The sequence below is a fragment of the Carcharhinus amblyrhynchos genome, chromosome 14 (assembly GCF_965287045.1).
Source record: "Carcharhinus amblyrhynchos chromosome 14, sCarAmb.v2.hapA, whole genome shotgun sequence".
Taxonomy (NCBI): Eukaryota; Metazoa; Chordata; class Chondrichthyes; order Carcharhiniformes; family Carcharhinidae; genus Carcharhinus; species Carcharhinus amblyrhynchos.
In genome coordinates this window covers 7,057,934-7,070,497 of record NC_137337.1, presented here as the reverse complement: position 1 = coordinate 7,070,497, position 12,564 = coordinate 7,057,934, and the positions used below count along the sequence as shown (strand labels likewise).

At 41.8% G+C, this 12,564-nt stretch overlaps 1 protein-coding gene across 2 annotated transcripts in view; it reads right to left on the bottom strand.

Annotated features, from left to right (window-relative positions):
- Positions 1–12,564, bottom strand: part of gtf2a1 (general transcription factor IIA, 1) — a 48,587-nt gene that overhangs the window by 18,581 nt on the left and 17,442 nt on the right. For both annotated transcript variants that reach the window (XM_080202220.1, XM_080202219.1), the window contains exons 2-3: positions 2,592–2,693; positions 959–1,169 (exon numbers count right to left, since the gene is read on the bottom strand). In XM_080202220.1, coding sequence (XP_080058346.1) covers positions 959–1,169; positions 2,592–2,693 — 313 coding nt within the window. The remainder of the gene's footprint in view (positions 1–958; positions 1,170–2,591; positions 2,694–12,564) is intronic.

Here is a 12,564-nt window from a genome sequence, read left to right as displayed (position 1 = left end):
AACCACAACCTATTACTCAATATAAATTTTGCAATTTTTTGTATCTTAAAAAAAACAAGTAACCCTGGCCAAACTTTCATAATTTTCCTCCATTAACTGGTACCTTTTTAAACATTCACCTTTATCAGTCACTTGCAAGGATTTCTCCCTGCACTCAGACACTTGTGCAAATAATGGATCAGGATATGGAAGAGAGGTCCCCACAGCATACCCGCAATTTCTTTGTATTGTGAAAACTGTGGCCGGTAATTTTCCTACTCCCCAACCCTCACCCTCACAGTCTGTGCTTAATTAATTTTCTGTGGGCATAATTTTCATGTAACTCACCAAGTGAGATACTGATGTGATGAAGGAGCAGCGCTCCAAAAGCTTGTGCTACCAAATAAACCTGTTGGACTTTAACCCGGTGTTGTGAGACTTCTTACTGTGCCTACCCCAGTCCAACACCGACATGGCCACATAATGTAAGATGCGCAGCAGCCAATTTATGTCCACAAACAACAACATGATATACTTTTTGTTTTTTGTGATGTTGGATGACGGATAGATACCAACCAGGACAACAGATTGAACTCCCCTGCTCTCCTTCAGAATGGTACCAGGGGGCCTTTTGTGTGCACCTGAGGGCAGATGTTGCCTTGGTTTCACAGCCCAACTGAAAAATGGTGCCTCCAATATTGCACCACTCTCTCAACGTTGCACCGAAGCCATCAGCCTGGACAATGTGCTGAGGACCTCTGGGGTGGGCCGCAAACTCACAACCTTTTGACTCAAAGGCAACAGAGCTGACTCTGAGCAGTGGCTGACACAGGTGTAGCTCAAAGAGAAAATGGGTGGGTGAACCCATTTCCCTCTTACAATTCACACCCTTCACAATAATGCACTCTGTATCCCTGTGAAGTCAGTTTGTAATCTCCCTGACTGAGAAACAGTTTCTAATGGTGTTGCAGTAACTGACCTGGATTAGCTGGGATGGTGAGCACTTGCTGTGTCTGTTGCTGCTGAGCCTGATGTTGCTGCTGTTGTTGCTGCTGCTGCTGTTGTTGTTGCTGGTGGTGCTGCTGCTGTTGGTGCTGTTGTTGCTGCTGCTGCGCCTGAATTAAAATCTGTTGCTCCTCTGAGTGGAAACCATCAACAGCTTTTGACTGCATTAGTTTGTTCTCCCATAGCTGGCAGTTTAGAAGAAAAAGAGAATCTAACTTTAATTTAAACACGAGAAGCTTGGCTCAGAGATCCTATTTCAGAGAATTTGACGCAGAAAAAGTGCCTTCCATAAGGCCAGTTTAACAATCCCAGCCAAAAACATAGCTAAAGTGTCAATGCAAAAGCCCAAATTTTGATGGAAGACCATAGCAAAATTTTTCTTAGGCAAGAATAGCAGTGGCAAACCATAAAGGGAAAGCGGAAAAAAATACAGTGTAAATCTCTCATTTGCCCAAACCAAGATAGCACTTGTGGAAAATGTCCATGGAAGCACTTGTGGCACCTCCCACACAGAAATTCAGGTAGTTGCTTCGGTGGCACAATGGTTAGCGCTGCTGCCTCACAGTGCCAGGGGCCTGGGTTCGATTCCCAGCTTGGGTATGGAGTCTGCATGTTCTCTCGTGTCTGTGTGGGTTTCCTCCGGGTGCTCCAGTTTCCTCCCACAGTCTGAAAGACGTGCTGGTTAGATGCATTGACCCGAACAGGCACTGGAGTGTGGCGACTAGGGGAATTTCACAGTAACTTCATTGCAGTGTTAATGTAAGCCTTACTTGTGACTAATAAATAAATTTTACTTTTTTAATGCTTTATAAAGTTACAGCTCAGCTTGGAAGAAAAACACTGCAAAACATTAAATAATGGCAGCAAGCCAGCGCATACCAGGGGATAGAGAAATTTAATTTTAGATCTTCCCGAACTGCAAAAGTTTTTTAAAAATATGATGCATTATTTATAGTCATTTTGGTGGATCCAATATTTCACATGGATGTTTGTAAAGTTGAGAAGAACAGATTGCAGCTCAGATTTGATTACATCAGTGGGTGTATTTACAATCCTCACTGGAACTACAATGGTACCACTAAACATATCAGGGTCATTATGCAAGCATGTGATTACAACACATCAAAAGTGACTGTTGACATCTTTAGTGCTTTAAATCTGGGAAATAACAGTGAACCTAAAGTAATTTTAGCACAAAGGAATGTTTAATGAAGCCCTTTACAATGTTAAAATAGCCACAGAAATAAATTTGGTAATTACAGGAAAATTGTACTGTCGATGGAATAAATGCTGCATTCTAGCAGTCGCATTGAATTGCAAAAATAGGATTTAAATTGTTCTGCCATAGTAATTTGCCACCATAAAATATATAACCGCCAAACAGAAGGCAAAAATACAGAGAATCAATTTCAGATGTTAGGATTCTGGTGGTGAGTGTTTTGTTAGCCAACACCTAACATGTCAACACATGGCACTGCCAAGCTGAGAAAAAAGATTAAAATGTAAACTGTGACTCAATATAAACAGAGTAGAGTTTTCATTACATATTCATTTCTCTGCTTACTTAGAGCTTGAAAATCACGTTTGGATTTTTTTAAAAAAAATACCGTTTTTAATTCTATAAGAACTTGTTCATCCACTCCATCGTCAAGGAATTGTTCTCGTACATCATTGATTACATCTTCAATCACTGATCTGTAGAGTTTAGGCTAGGGAAACAATGAAACATTTAAGAATTAGAAAATTTTAAGTTTAAAAAGTGAGAAATAAGATAAATTGCTCCCACATTATATCCTCATTTACATTTATTATCAGTTAGCTATTGCCAGTGACAGTGAATTCCATTTAAAACTGTTTCTTAACATAATGCTTATTTTTAAAGACACTTGTGTGAATAACAGACCAGCGAGAGTACATTACAATATAGGGGATAGGTTTTCTACTTGAAGAGTAAAGGAACTGAGCAAGATAAGCATCATAGATCATAAGAACATAAATTCACTGCCCTACAATACAAGCTTTAAAATTAATTGCAAATATACTCTTATTGCGGTTGACATCTGAATTGTACTATTATTCAGAACTCACAAATTACAGAACCTACACAGTGCAGAAGGAGGCTATTTGGTCCATCGTGTCTACACTGACTCTCCAACAGAGCATCTTACCTTGGCCCTATCCCCATAACCCCACAGTTAGCCCGCTAATCTCCTGAACCTATACATTTTGGGGCACTAGGGGGCAATTTAGCTTGGCCAATTACCTAACCTGTACAACTTTGGACAGTGGGACAAAACCGAAGCACCCAGAGGAAACTTATGCAGACAGGGGGAGAACATACAAACTCCACACAGAAGACACAAAGGCTAGAATTTAACCCTGATCTCTGCTGCTGTGAGACAACTGTGCTAATCACTGTGCAAGTGCTTTAATAGGACAGGGAATATATGTTGGTTTTCTTCACTGTACTGGTTCTATCAAGAAGAACTTTCTCTCCCCTCCAGAGGGTGCAGGTGTATGGTTTCTGATGCACTATGCGCTTCACTATATCCCTCAAGACATAGTTTTAATAGAAGCTGGGTTCAGAGTTCTGATTTGAACACGTGGGATTGGACTTATTCACAGCCAGTTGCAACACATGCTCTGGTCTTACAGCAGGACTCACTGCATCCACAATAAAGTGGAGCAGAAAGCCTAACTTTTTTAGCCTCTCCCTAGCCCAGGGTTACCAACACCAAATTTATATCCCCAACATCCTAGCTCAGTTGTGCCTAGACTGAACTTTGATTGAAAATGCACTTTATCCACAAGTGAGCCAGTTTCACCAGGGCCCCACAACTCTGAATTTATAGTTTCCACTGTTTGCTCGAGTGACAAGAAACCAATCCCTTTCAGGAGCCTTTGCAATTGGCCAAGGAGAGGACGCATTGACTGCAGCAAAGCAGTAGAAGTTATAACAATGGCTTCAGCATTCCCCCCCAAAGTTCAGCTCAAAGAAGCTATGCTACATCCATAGCTTGTCAGGATGTTGTGGCCTAATATTGAGGAGTGGTCATGAAGGACAGGAGGAACAATTGACCAGGTGCCTAAAGGGCAGCAAGTGCACAGGAGAGATTAGAGCAAGGAACCTGAATGAAGATGAGCAGAGAGCTGAGTGGCAAAAATGCATTTGGAGACACTTAGAGAGGCGAAGGAGGCATAGGGTAGCAAATAGAAAGTTAAAAGTTTATAAGTGTCACAAGTTGGCTTACATTAATACTGCAATGAAGTTACTGTATAAACCCCCAAGTTGCCACACTCCAGCACCTGTTCGGGTACACTGAAAGAGAATTGAGCATGGCCAATGACCTAACCAGCAAGTCTTTTAGACTGTGGGAGGAAATCGAAGCACCCGGAGACACAGGGAGAATGTGCAGACTCCACACAGACATGACCCAAGCAGGGAATCGAAACCAGGTCCCTGGCACTGTGAGGCAGCAGCACTAACCACTGTGCTACTATACCTGCAGAAAAGCAGATCAGGCGAGGATGGTGTCTGATGAAGACAGGAAGAAATAAAATAAACTTGAGAAGGAAACGTACAACAGCCAAGAGTAGGAAGACATTAAGATTAGCATGAGGACCTGAGGTCCTTGAATAATAATGGATTTGGTGGGACTGGAGGAGAAAAAGGGAGAACAGGATGCTTAAACCGAGTATTCCCAATGTGACAAGTGCATTAGTAAAACCTCTAATCTATTTTCCTGGTTTTGAGTAACTGAATTCTGTTTTAATTGCTTTGATATATTGACTAGTCACTGAAAGTGACATTTTTAGTATTATTCTCAGATGTCTCTGTGCTAAATGGGTTTTATTCATCTTATACTCTGTCCTACAATTTTACAATCTAGTGTAACATTTATCAATGTTAAATTTAACTTGCCATGCAATTAGATGATCAAATGTTTCCCATAAGGTATTTTATTTTTCCCCAGAGTTGTTCAGACCAACATCTGAACAAATACCCAATGTCATTCCTTTGCTAAATGTTAGAATGTGTGCCATCCTTAGGACCTCAAATACAACTCCTGAATTAAATAACTCCACTGCCATTTCCTTAATAGTTATGGGGCATCTTTTGTGATATAGCTCTGTTTAAATTACTACACTCTGGGATAGATTGTACTAACCTTCACATATCATAAGAGGATCAGCTTGCATCTGGGCTATTATCTACTGCCTTTATCTACAAAGAATTCATTCAATATCTATTTAACACCACCTAACATCTGTAATCAACTCTCTTTTTACACTCCAGCTTCTTCCTGTTATCTGCAAGCTGCCTTTATCCTATCCATGGAAATCATACATTACAGCACAGAAACAGGCCTTCTGGGTCTTCTTGGCTGCGTGAACCATTTTTCTGCCTAGTCCCACCGACCTGCACCTGGATCATATCCCTCCACAGCCCTCTCATCCATGTACCTGTCCAACTTTTTCTTAAAAGTACAGAAGTATCTTCTTGCTTCATTTAATTATCCTGAATTCTCTTCCCTAAGACTCACTTCCTTCACTGCTGTTTCCTTACACCTATTCAAACAGATCCCCTTCACACATACAATGGCTCATTGCCCAGTGCGTAACCGAGTTATACAGGTCAGCAAGTTTTGCGATTCTTGAGATTTCAAGAAGGTTGAATGTGTTACAGTTATCCTCAGCATTTCTGGATTGAGAGCATTTCTACTATTTGAAATCCAGTAAGTCCTGCTGAAAGGAGCTTATTGGTGAACGGGATCCTTTTTTGCTGTACTGCCTTGCACAGTCAGATAGCCAGCTAGATACCCAGATTTAGTATGGAGACTGGTCACCAGGAGAGACGCTTGAGGAGTCTGAGCAAGAAATTATACTCCACCAGGACAAACGTCTGCCGGAAAGGAGACCGAAAACCGTGAGTGGCTCATTTATAAAATCATTTAAAAAAAAACCAAAAGAATAGGCTGTGAATTTTTCTTATCCATTCTAAGCTAGGAATGAAACTAAGGCTTTGGTCACATTCAGCGTAATTTCAGCTAGCTCAGCTCTTAGTCCTATCTGCCAAGCATGAAGCAATTCCCTTAGCTTGTAACATGTTGTTCTATGCACCAACTCACCCACAGGAAATATTGACAAATATAGCAAACCAGCGCTTCCTAACTAATTTTCAGCATGGGAATTGGTGCAGAACCTGAAGTGCTGATCCCATCTAGTGACAGAAAGTCAGTATTGCAACTGGCTGAAACAATTACCACACTAAAAGTTTATTTATTAGTTACAAGTAGGCTTACATTAACACTACATCGAAGTTACGGTGAAAATTTCCTAGTCGCCACACTTCGGCGCCTGTTCTGAGGGAGAATTTAGCACAGCCAGTGCATCTAACTAGCACGTCTTTCGGACCGTAGGAGGAAACCAGAGCACTTGGAGGAAACCCACGCAGACGCAAGGAGAATGTGCAGACTCCGCACAGACAGTGACCCGAGGCTGGAAGTGAACCCAGGTCCCTGGTGCTGTGAAGCAGCAGTGCTAACCACTGTGCCACCCATGCCAATGGGAACTGTTTGGAAAACCAATGAAGAATGACAAGTAGGTAAAGACCTGGGTTTATTCAACCTGTCCCATACAATTGAGATACCTGATCACAATATATACATTCCCCATCCCACCCCAAAGCAATGCGACCTGCTAGGAGAAGCAAAAAACCCAAAACAGTTTGAGGGGAGTGGAGGAGCTTCTCCAGCAATCAACATTAGTCCAGATCACTATAGCCTTCAATTTCCTGAAATACTTCAATAAAGAGAGAAAATGCTAGGAATACTCAGCAGGTCTAGCAGCAATTATGAGGAAGAAAAAAGTTAATGCTTCAGGTCAATGACATGGATCTCAATGACCTGAAACATTCCCATAACTTCCTCCAAGTGGCAATCACCGGCAGACTGCCACTCCGGGGAACTTACCTTTGCTGGGATCACAAAGCCCCATCTCGCCAGACCTTCCTCACTCAAGCCAGTGAGACAGGAGCAGCAAAGCCCGCCCCCAGCTGCAGCAACATGTTGTAAATGAAGTGCAGTGAAGAGGGGCATGCCCCCTTTTTAATGGCACTGGATGCCATGTGGGGTTCAATCTGGGTCTTTAAAATGGTTACTCTGAAATTTGTATCTTTTCTTTCAAGAACAAAGAAAATTATAGCATAGGAACAGGGCCTTCGGCCCTCCAAACCTGCACCGACCATGCTGCCCGACCGAACTACAAAAACCACCCTTCCAGGAATCATAATCCCTCTATTCCCATCCTATTCATGTATTTGTCAAGACGTTCCTTATCGTATGCTTTCACTACCTCCCTGGCAACAAGTTCCAGACACCCACCACCCTCTGTGTAAAAAACTTGCTTCATACATCTCATTTAAACCTTACCCTTCGCATCTTAAACCTTTGCCCCCTAGTAATTAACTTTTCCACCCTGGGAAAAAGTTTCTGACTATTCACTCTGCCCATGCCTCGCGTAATCTTGTAAACTTCTATCAGGTTGCACCTCAAGCTCTGTCATTCCAGTGAGAACAAACCAAGTTTTTCCAACCTCTAATGCCCTCCATACCAGGCAACATTCTGTAAATTTTTTCTGTACCCTTTCTAAAGCCTCCTCATCCTTCTGGCAGTGTGGCGACCAAAATTGAATACTATACTCCGAGTGCAGCCTAACTAAGGTTCTAAACCATCTACTTCTTTCAATGTAATTACTATCAAGATAAAACTAGCAGAAACATCCGAAGTTAGCTATTTAAATTGCTTTGTCAGATGGTTCCCAGCACAGTACAATTATCCAAGGGAAGTTAGTGCTTCTGGACAATTGCCATGTAAACCCTTACATTGAAACCAACAAGAGGGATCCCCTAGCGTATCCATAGGGTACCCTCCCAAATGCAAATGGGAGCCAAAAAGCTATGGCCCATTATTAGTTCTGTTCCTCTGACCATAAGAAAGAGTATTTCCAGCATTTTCTCTTTTATTTCAGAGTTCCAACATCTGCAGTAGTCTGTTTTTACACCCCTAAAATGCTTAGTTTTTATAAAATGTGATGTTCTCTCCATTTTACAACACTCTAGATTTTTTCTTCTTTCACATAGACTATATTGGCTGCAAGATAACTGTACTACCAAACAGACTGGAACTATGTCTCATCATGGTAACACCTGCAATAACATATATTTAACTTATACTAATCAAGGTGTAAAACATTACTGCTGGGAAATGAAATACTTTACATTTCAGCCAGCACATATCAGGATGGTCGCCGTATTCCGCCCCAACACAAAAATACTTACAACTAGGTGATGCATATTCTGTTCCATCTTATATTCCATGTGGAAATTCCAGAACACTCAAATCCTGGACAACCACACGTGCAGGAACTGTCATGAACTAGGAGCACTGGAATTTGAGCAACAGCTGGTGTCACTGCATTCGAAAGATCGAGAGCGATCTGGGAATGAGTGATTATCAAATAGGTCCAGGCAGGTAGTGCAGGAATCCCTTCGGTACATCTAACTCATTAACCAATATTCAGATCTGAATATTTGGTTTGATTTATTGTCACGTGTTAGTATAATTAGAAGTATTGTTTCTTGCACTATACAAAGCATACTGTTCATAGAGAAGGAAAGAACAGAGTGCAGAATGTAGTGTTACAGTTATAGCTAAAGTGTGAAGAAAGATCAACTTAGTGCGAGGTAGGCCCATTCAAATCTCAAGTGGCAGCAAGCAAGAAGCTGTTCTTGAGTCGGTTGGTACATGTCCTGATGGAAAAAGGTTGAAGAGAGTATATCCAGGGTGTATGGGATCCTTGATTATGCTGGCTGCTTTTCTGGGCAGCGGGAAACGTAAACAAAGTCAATGGACGGGAAGCTGGTTTGCATGATGGTTTAGGCCATGTTCACGACCCTTTGTAGTTTCTTGTGGTCTTGGGCAGAGCAGGAGCCATACCAAGCTGTGATACAACCAGAAAGAATACTTTCTATGGTGCATTTGTAAAAGTTGGTGAGAGTCATAGCTGACATGCCAAATTTCCTTGGGCTTCTGAGAAAATAGAGGCATTGTTGAGCTTTCTTAACTGTGGTGTTATCATGGGGGGACCAGGACAGGCTGTTGGACACCTAAACACTTGAACCTCTCAATAATTTCTACTTGACGTATATAGGGGTGTGTTCTCCACTACGCTTCTGAAATCACTAATTATCTCCTTTGTTTTGATGACATTGAGGGAGAGATCATTATTGTTGCATCTACTGGCGAGGGTGGAGGTTACTCTGGGATGTACAGGCATAGCCAAGTCAATGGCACCATAGGTTGCTCTACAGGAAGGCTGGGAAAGCAAGTCATTTGGTAGTATATAGTTAGGGAGGGCAGATAGGTGCTAACCTGTTTCCATTCTGGCCTCTGTCCTAGGCTTGCTGCAGTGATACAATAAAGTTCAATATGATTATTCAAATGGACCCATTAGTTTACAGCCTTCCTGACTCCATAAAGAAATTAGCAATTTTAGGTTGTAACCTCTGTCATTTTGTTTCTTTTCTTTGCTGGAAAGTTTTTACATTTCTCTCATCTCTTTCAGGCAGCAGACATTTATGATCCTGCCATTCACACTCTCTTGAGGCACATTTTTTGTTTCTATACTTGTCCTATTATCTCTATTTAGCCTTGCACCACAAACCATTCACCATTTAATTGCTTCTACCCTCCACTCCATCATAATCCTTCCCTCTCTCACTCGTCCAAAACCTATTACATTTCTCAGTTTCGATGAGTGGTTGTGGGCCTGATGAGCATTTTCTGTTTTTATTCTTGTACCCATATTATTTTGCTTTTGTAAGCAATACTGGTTAACGGTTGCTATTTGGACTGGGGAAGACAGAGTGGGGTCTCCACAGGAATTAGAACTTGGACTCGCTACTTTTCTTGATATATATTAATGACATTGACTTTGTGTGCAGGCCATAATTTCAAAATTTACAGACGATACAAAACTTGTGAACCGTGAGAAAGATAGTGATAGATTTCAAGAGGGCGTAATCAATCTGTTGGAATGGGCGCACATGGCAGATGAAATTTAATGCAGAGGAGCGTAAAGTATTGAGATTTGGCAGGTCAATGAGGAGAGGCAATATAAAGGATACAATTCTAAAGGAGATGCCGCAGAGGGATCTGGGGTGTGTATACACAAATCATTGGAAGGTGACAGGGAAAGTTGAGTAAGTGGTTAAAAAGATATACATGGCTTCTGGGCTACAAAAGCAAGGAAGTTATAATGAACCTTTATGAAATGCTCGTTCAGTCTCTAGTGATCCATACTGGAGTGTCCAGTTTCACGAACTGCATTTCGGCAAAGGTGTCAAGGCTTTAGAGTAGTAAATATTCATGAGGTTGGTTCCAGGAATGAAGAACTTCAGATTGGATTGGAGAAGCGTGGCTGCAGATTTGACACAGGTGTTCAAAATCAGTGGATGAGGAGGTACTGATTCCATTAACCAAAGGATTTAGAACCAGAAGGTGAATAGCAAATAACTGTTCCTTGAGCTTACAGAGTTTCACTGGAACAGTTCCAATTTGTTCCTTATGTTGGCTTACTGGCAGCTGTTGGTAATCATTCAGAATTTTCCCCATTAACACTTCCTCTGGTCGACACATCTATTGTCTTTCCTGTCCCATCAACATCCTCCTTCCCCTTGCACCATCATCCCTTGTCTTTAATCTCATGTCTTCCATGCAGTAAGATTTTTCTATTTATTCTTTTTCTCCTCTTCCCAAGCTATAAAACTAACCTTTTCAGTTATTGATGAAAGGTAATCGACCACCAGGGCTAACTCTGTTCCTCTCTCCACAAATGCTGTCAGACCAGTTGAGTATTTTCCAACTGTATAGTAGACTTTCCTTGATCTTATAAAAAGTATCCTGAGATCTATCTGATCAACAGTGACCATTGCTATTAAACCCACTAGGAATAGTTTCAAATTGGTAATGAGCTTTACTTTTCTTTTATTCATTCATGGAATGTGGGTTTCACTGGCTAGGCCAGCATTTATTGCCCATCAGGTGGTGGTGGTGATGAGCTATTTGCTTGAACTGCTGCAGTCCACGTGATGTAGGCACAACACTGTGCTGTTATGGGTGGGTGGAGATTCAGGATTTTTCCCCAGTGGAAGTGAAGGAATGGTGATAAATTTCCACGTGAGGATGGTGAGTGGGTTGGTAGGGAACTTCGTGTGGTGCTGGTCTTATCATTTTAATGATTTGGAAGGTGCTGCCTAAGAAGACTTGGTGAGTTCCTGCAGTGAATCTAGTAGATGGTATGCACAGCTGCCAATGTGTCAATGGTGGGGGGATGAATGTTGGCATCGCTTCCACAAATCGAGTAGATTGCTTTGCCCAGGACGGTGTCAAGTTTCTTGAGTGCTGTTAGTTCTGCACACATCCAGGCACGTGGAGAGTATTGAGTTAGATTCCTACAGGTGTTGGACAGATTTTAGGGAGTCAGGAGGTGAGTTACTTGCCCTAGGATACGTAGCCTCTGACCTGTTCTTGTAGCTATAGTTTTTTACATTTTTATTCATTTCCAAAAAGTGGGCATCACCAGCTAGGTCAGCATTTATCACCCCTCCCTGATCACCCTAGAGGTGGTGGCGAGCTGCCTTCTTAAACTGCCGCATTCCTTGCGACGCTGGTACACCCACAGTGCTATTATGGAGGGAGTTCCAGGATACAGACACAGCGACAGTGAAGGAACAGGAATAAATTTCCTAGTCAGGATCTGAGTCGTCACAAATGGTACTGAACATTGTGTGATCATCAACAAGATCCCCAGTTCTGGCCTTATGATGAAAGGAAGGTAACTGATGAAGCAGATGAAGGTGGTTGGGCTTAGGACACTGAAGACCCTTAGTCACCACAGCAGCTGCCAGAAAAGAAAGGAGAACACAGTGGACTTCATAGGTATTTTTATGATATCTACAAACGATAGGAACAGGAGTAGGTCTTTTGGCCTGTCAAACACACATCGCCATTGAGTTTAATCCAGGCTGCCAATCAACCTCACTGCCACTTATTGGGAACATATTTCCTAATATGCACAAATATGACTCAAAGCAGTTTACAGAGTGATAGCCAAAGATAAAACACAAAAAGAGGGGAAAACAGGTGCATTATTGATGGTGCCTTGAGGATGTTTTGAAAGCACTAAGGGATGTACAAGTTGAGGTACTGACAGATAGTGCTCCAGAGAATGAGGACATAGGAACCTAATGTTGTAGAGGAAGAAAAACAGAAAATGACTGAAATACTCAGCAGCTCTGGCAGCAACTATGGGGAGACACACAGCGTTATCATTTCAAAGGACCTTTCTCCAGTTCTAAACTCTGCTTATTTTCCCCACCGATGCTGCCAGATTTTTCCAGCACTTTCTGCTTTTTTAGGTTGCCAGCTACCAAAGTATGTCCAAAATCTCTTGGGAGGATTTCAAATGCAATTGTATTTTGAGACACGTTATTTAAGAGTGTGAGTAGGTGAGTTCTCC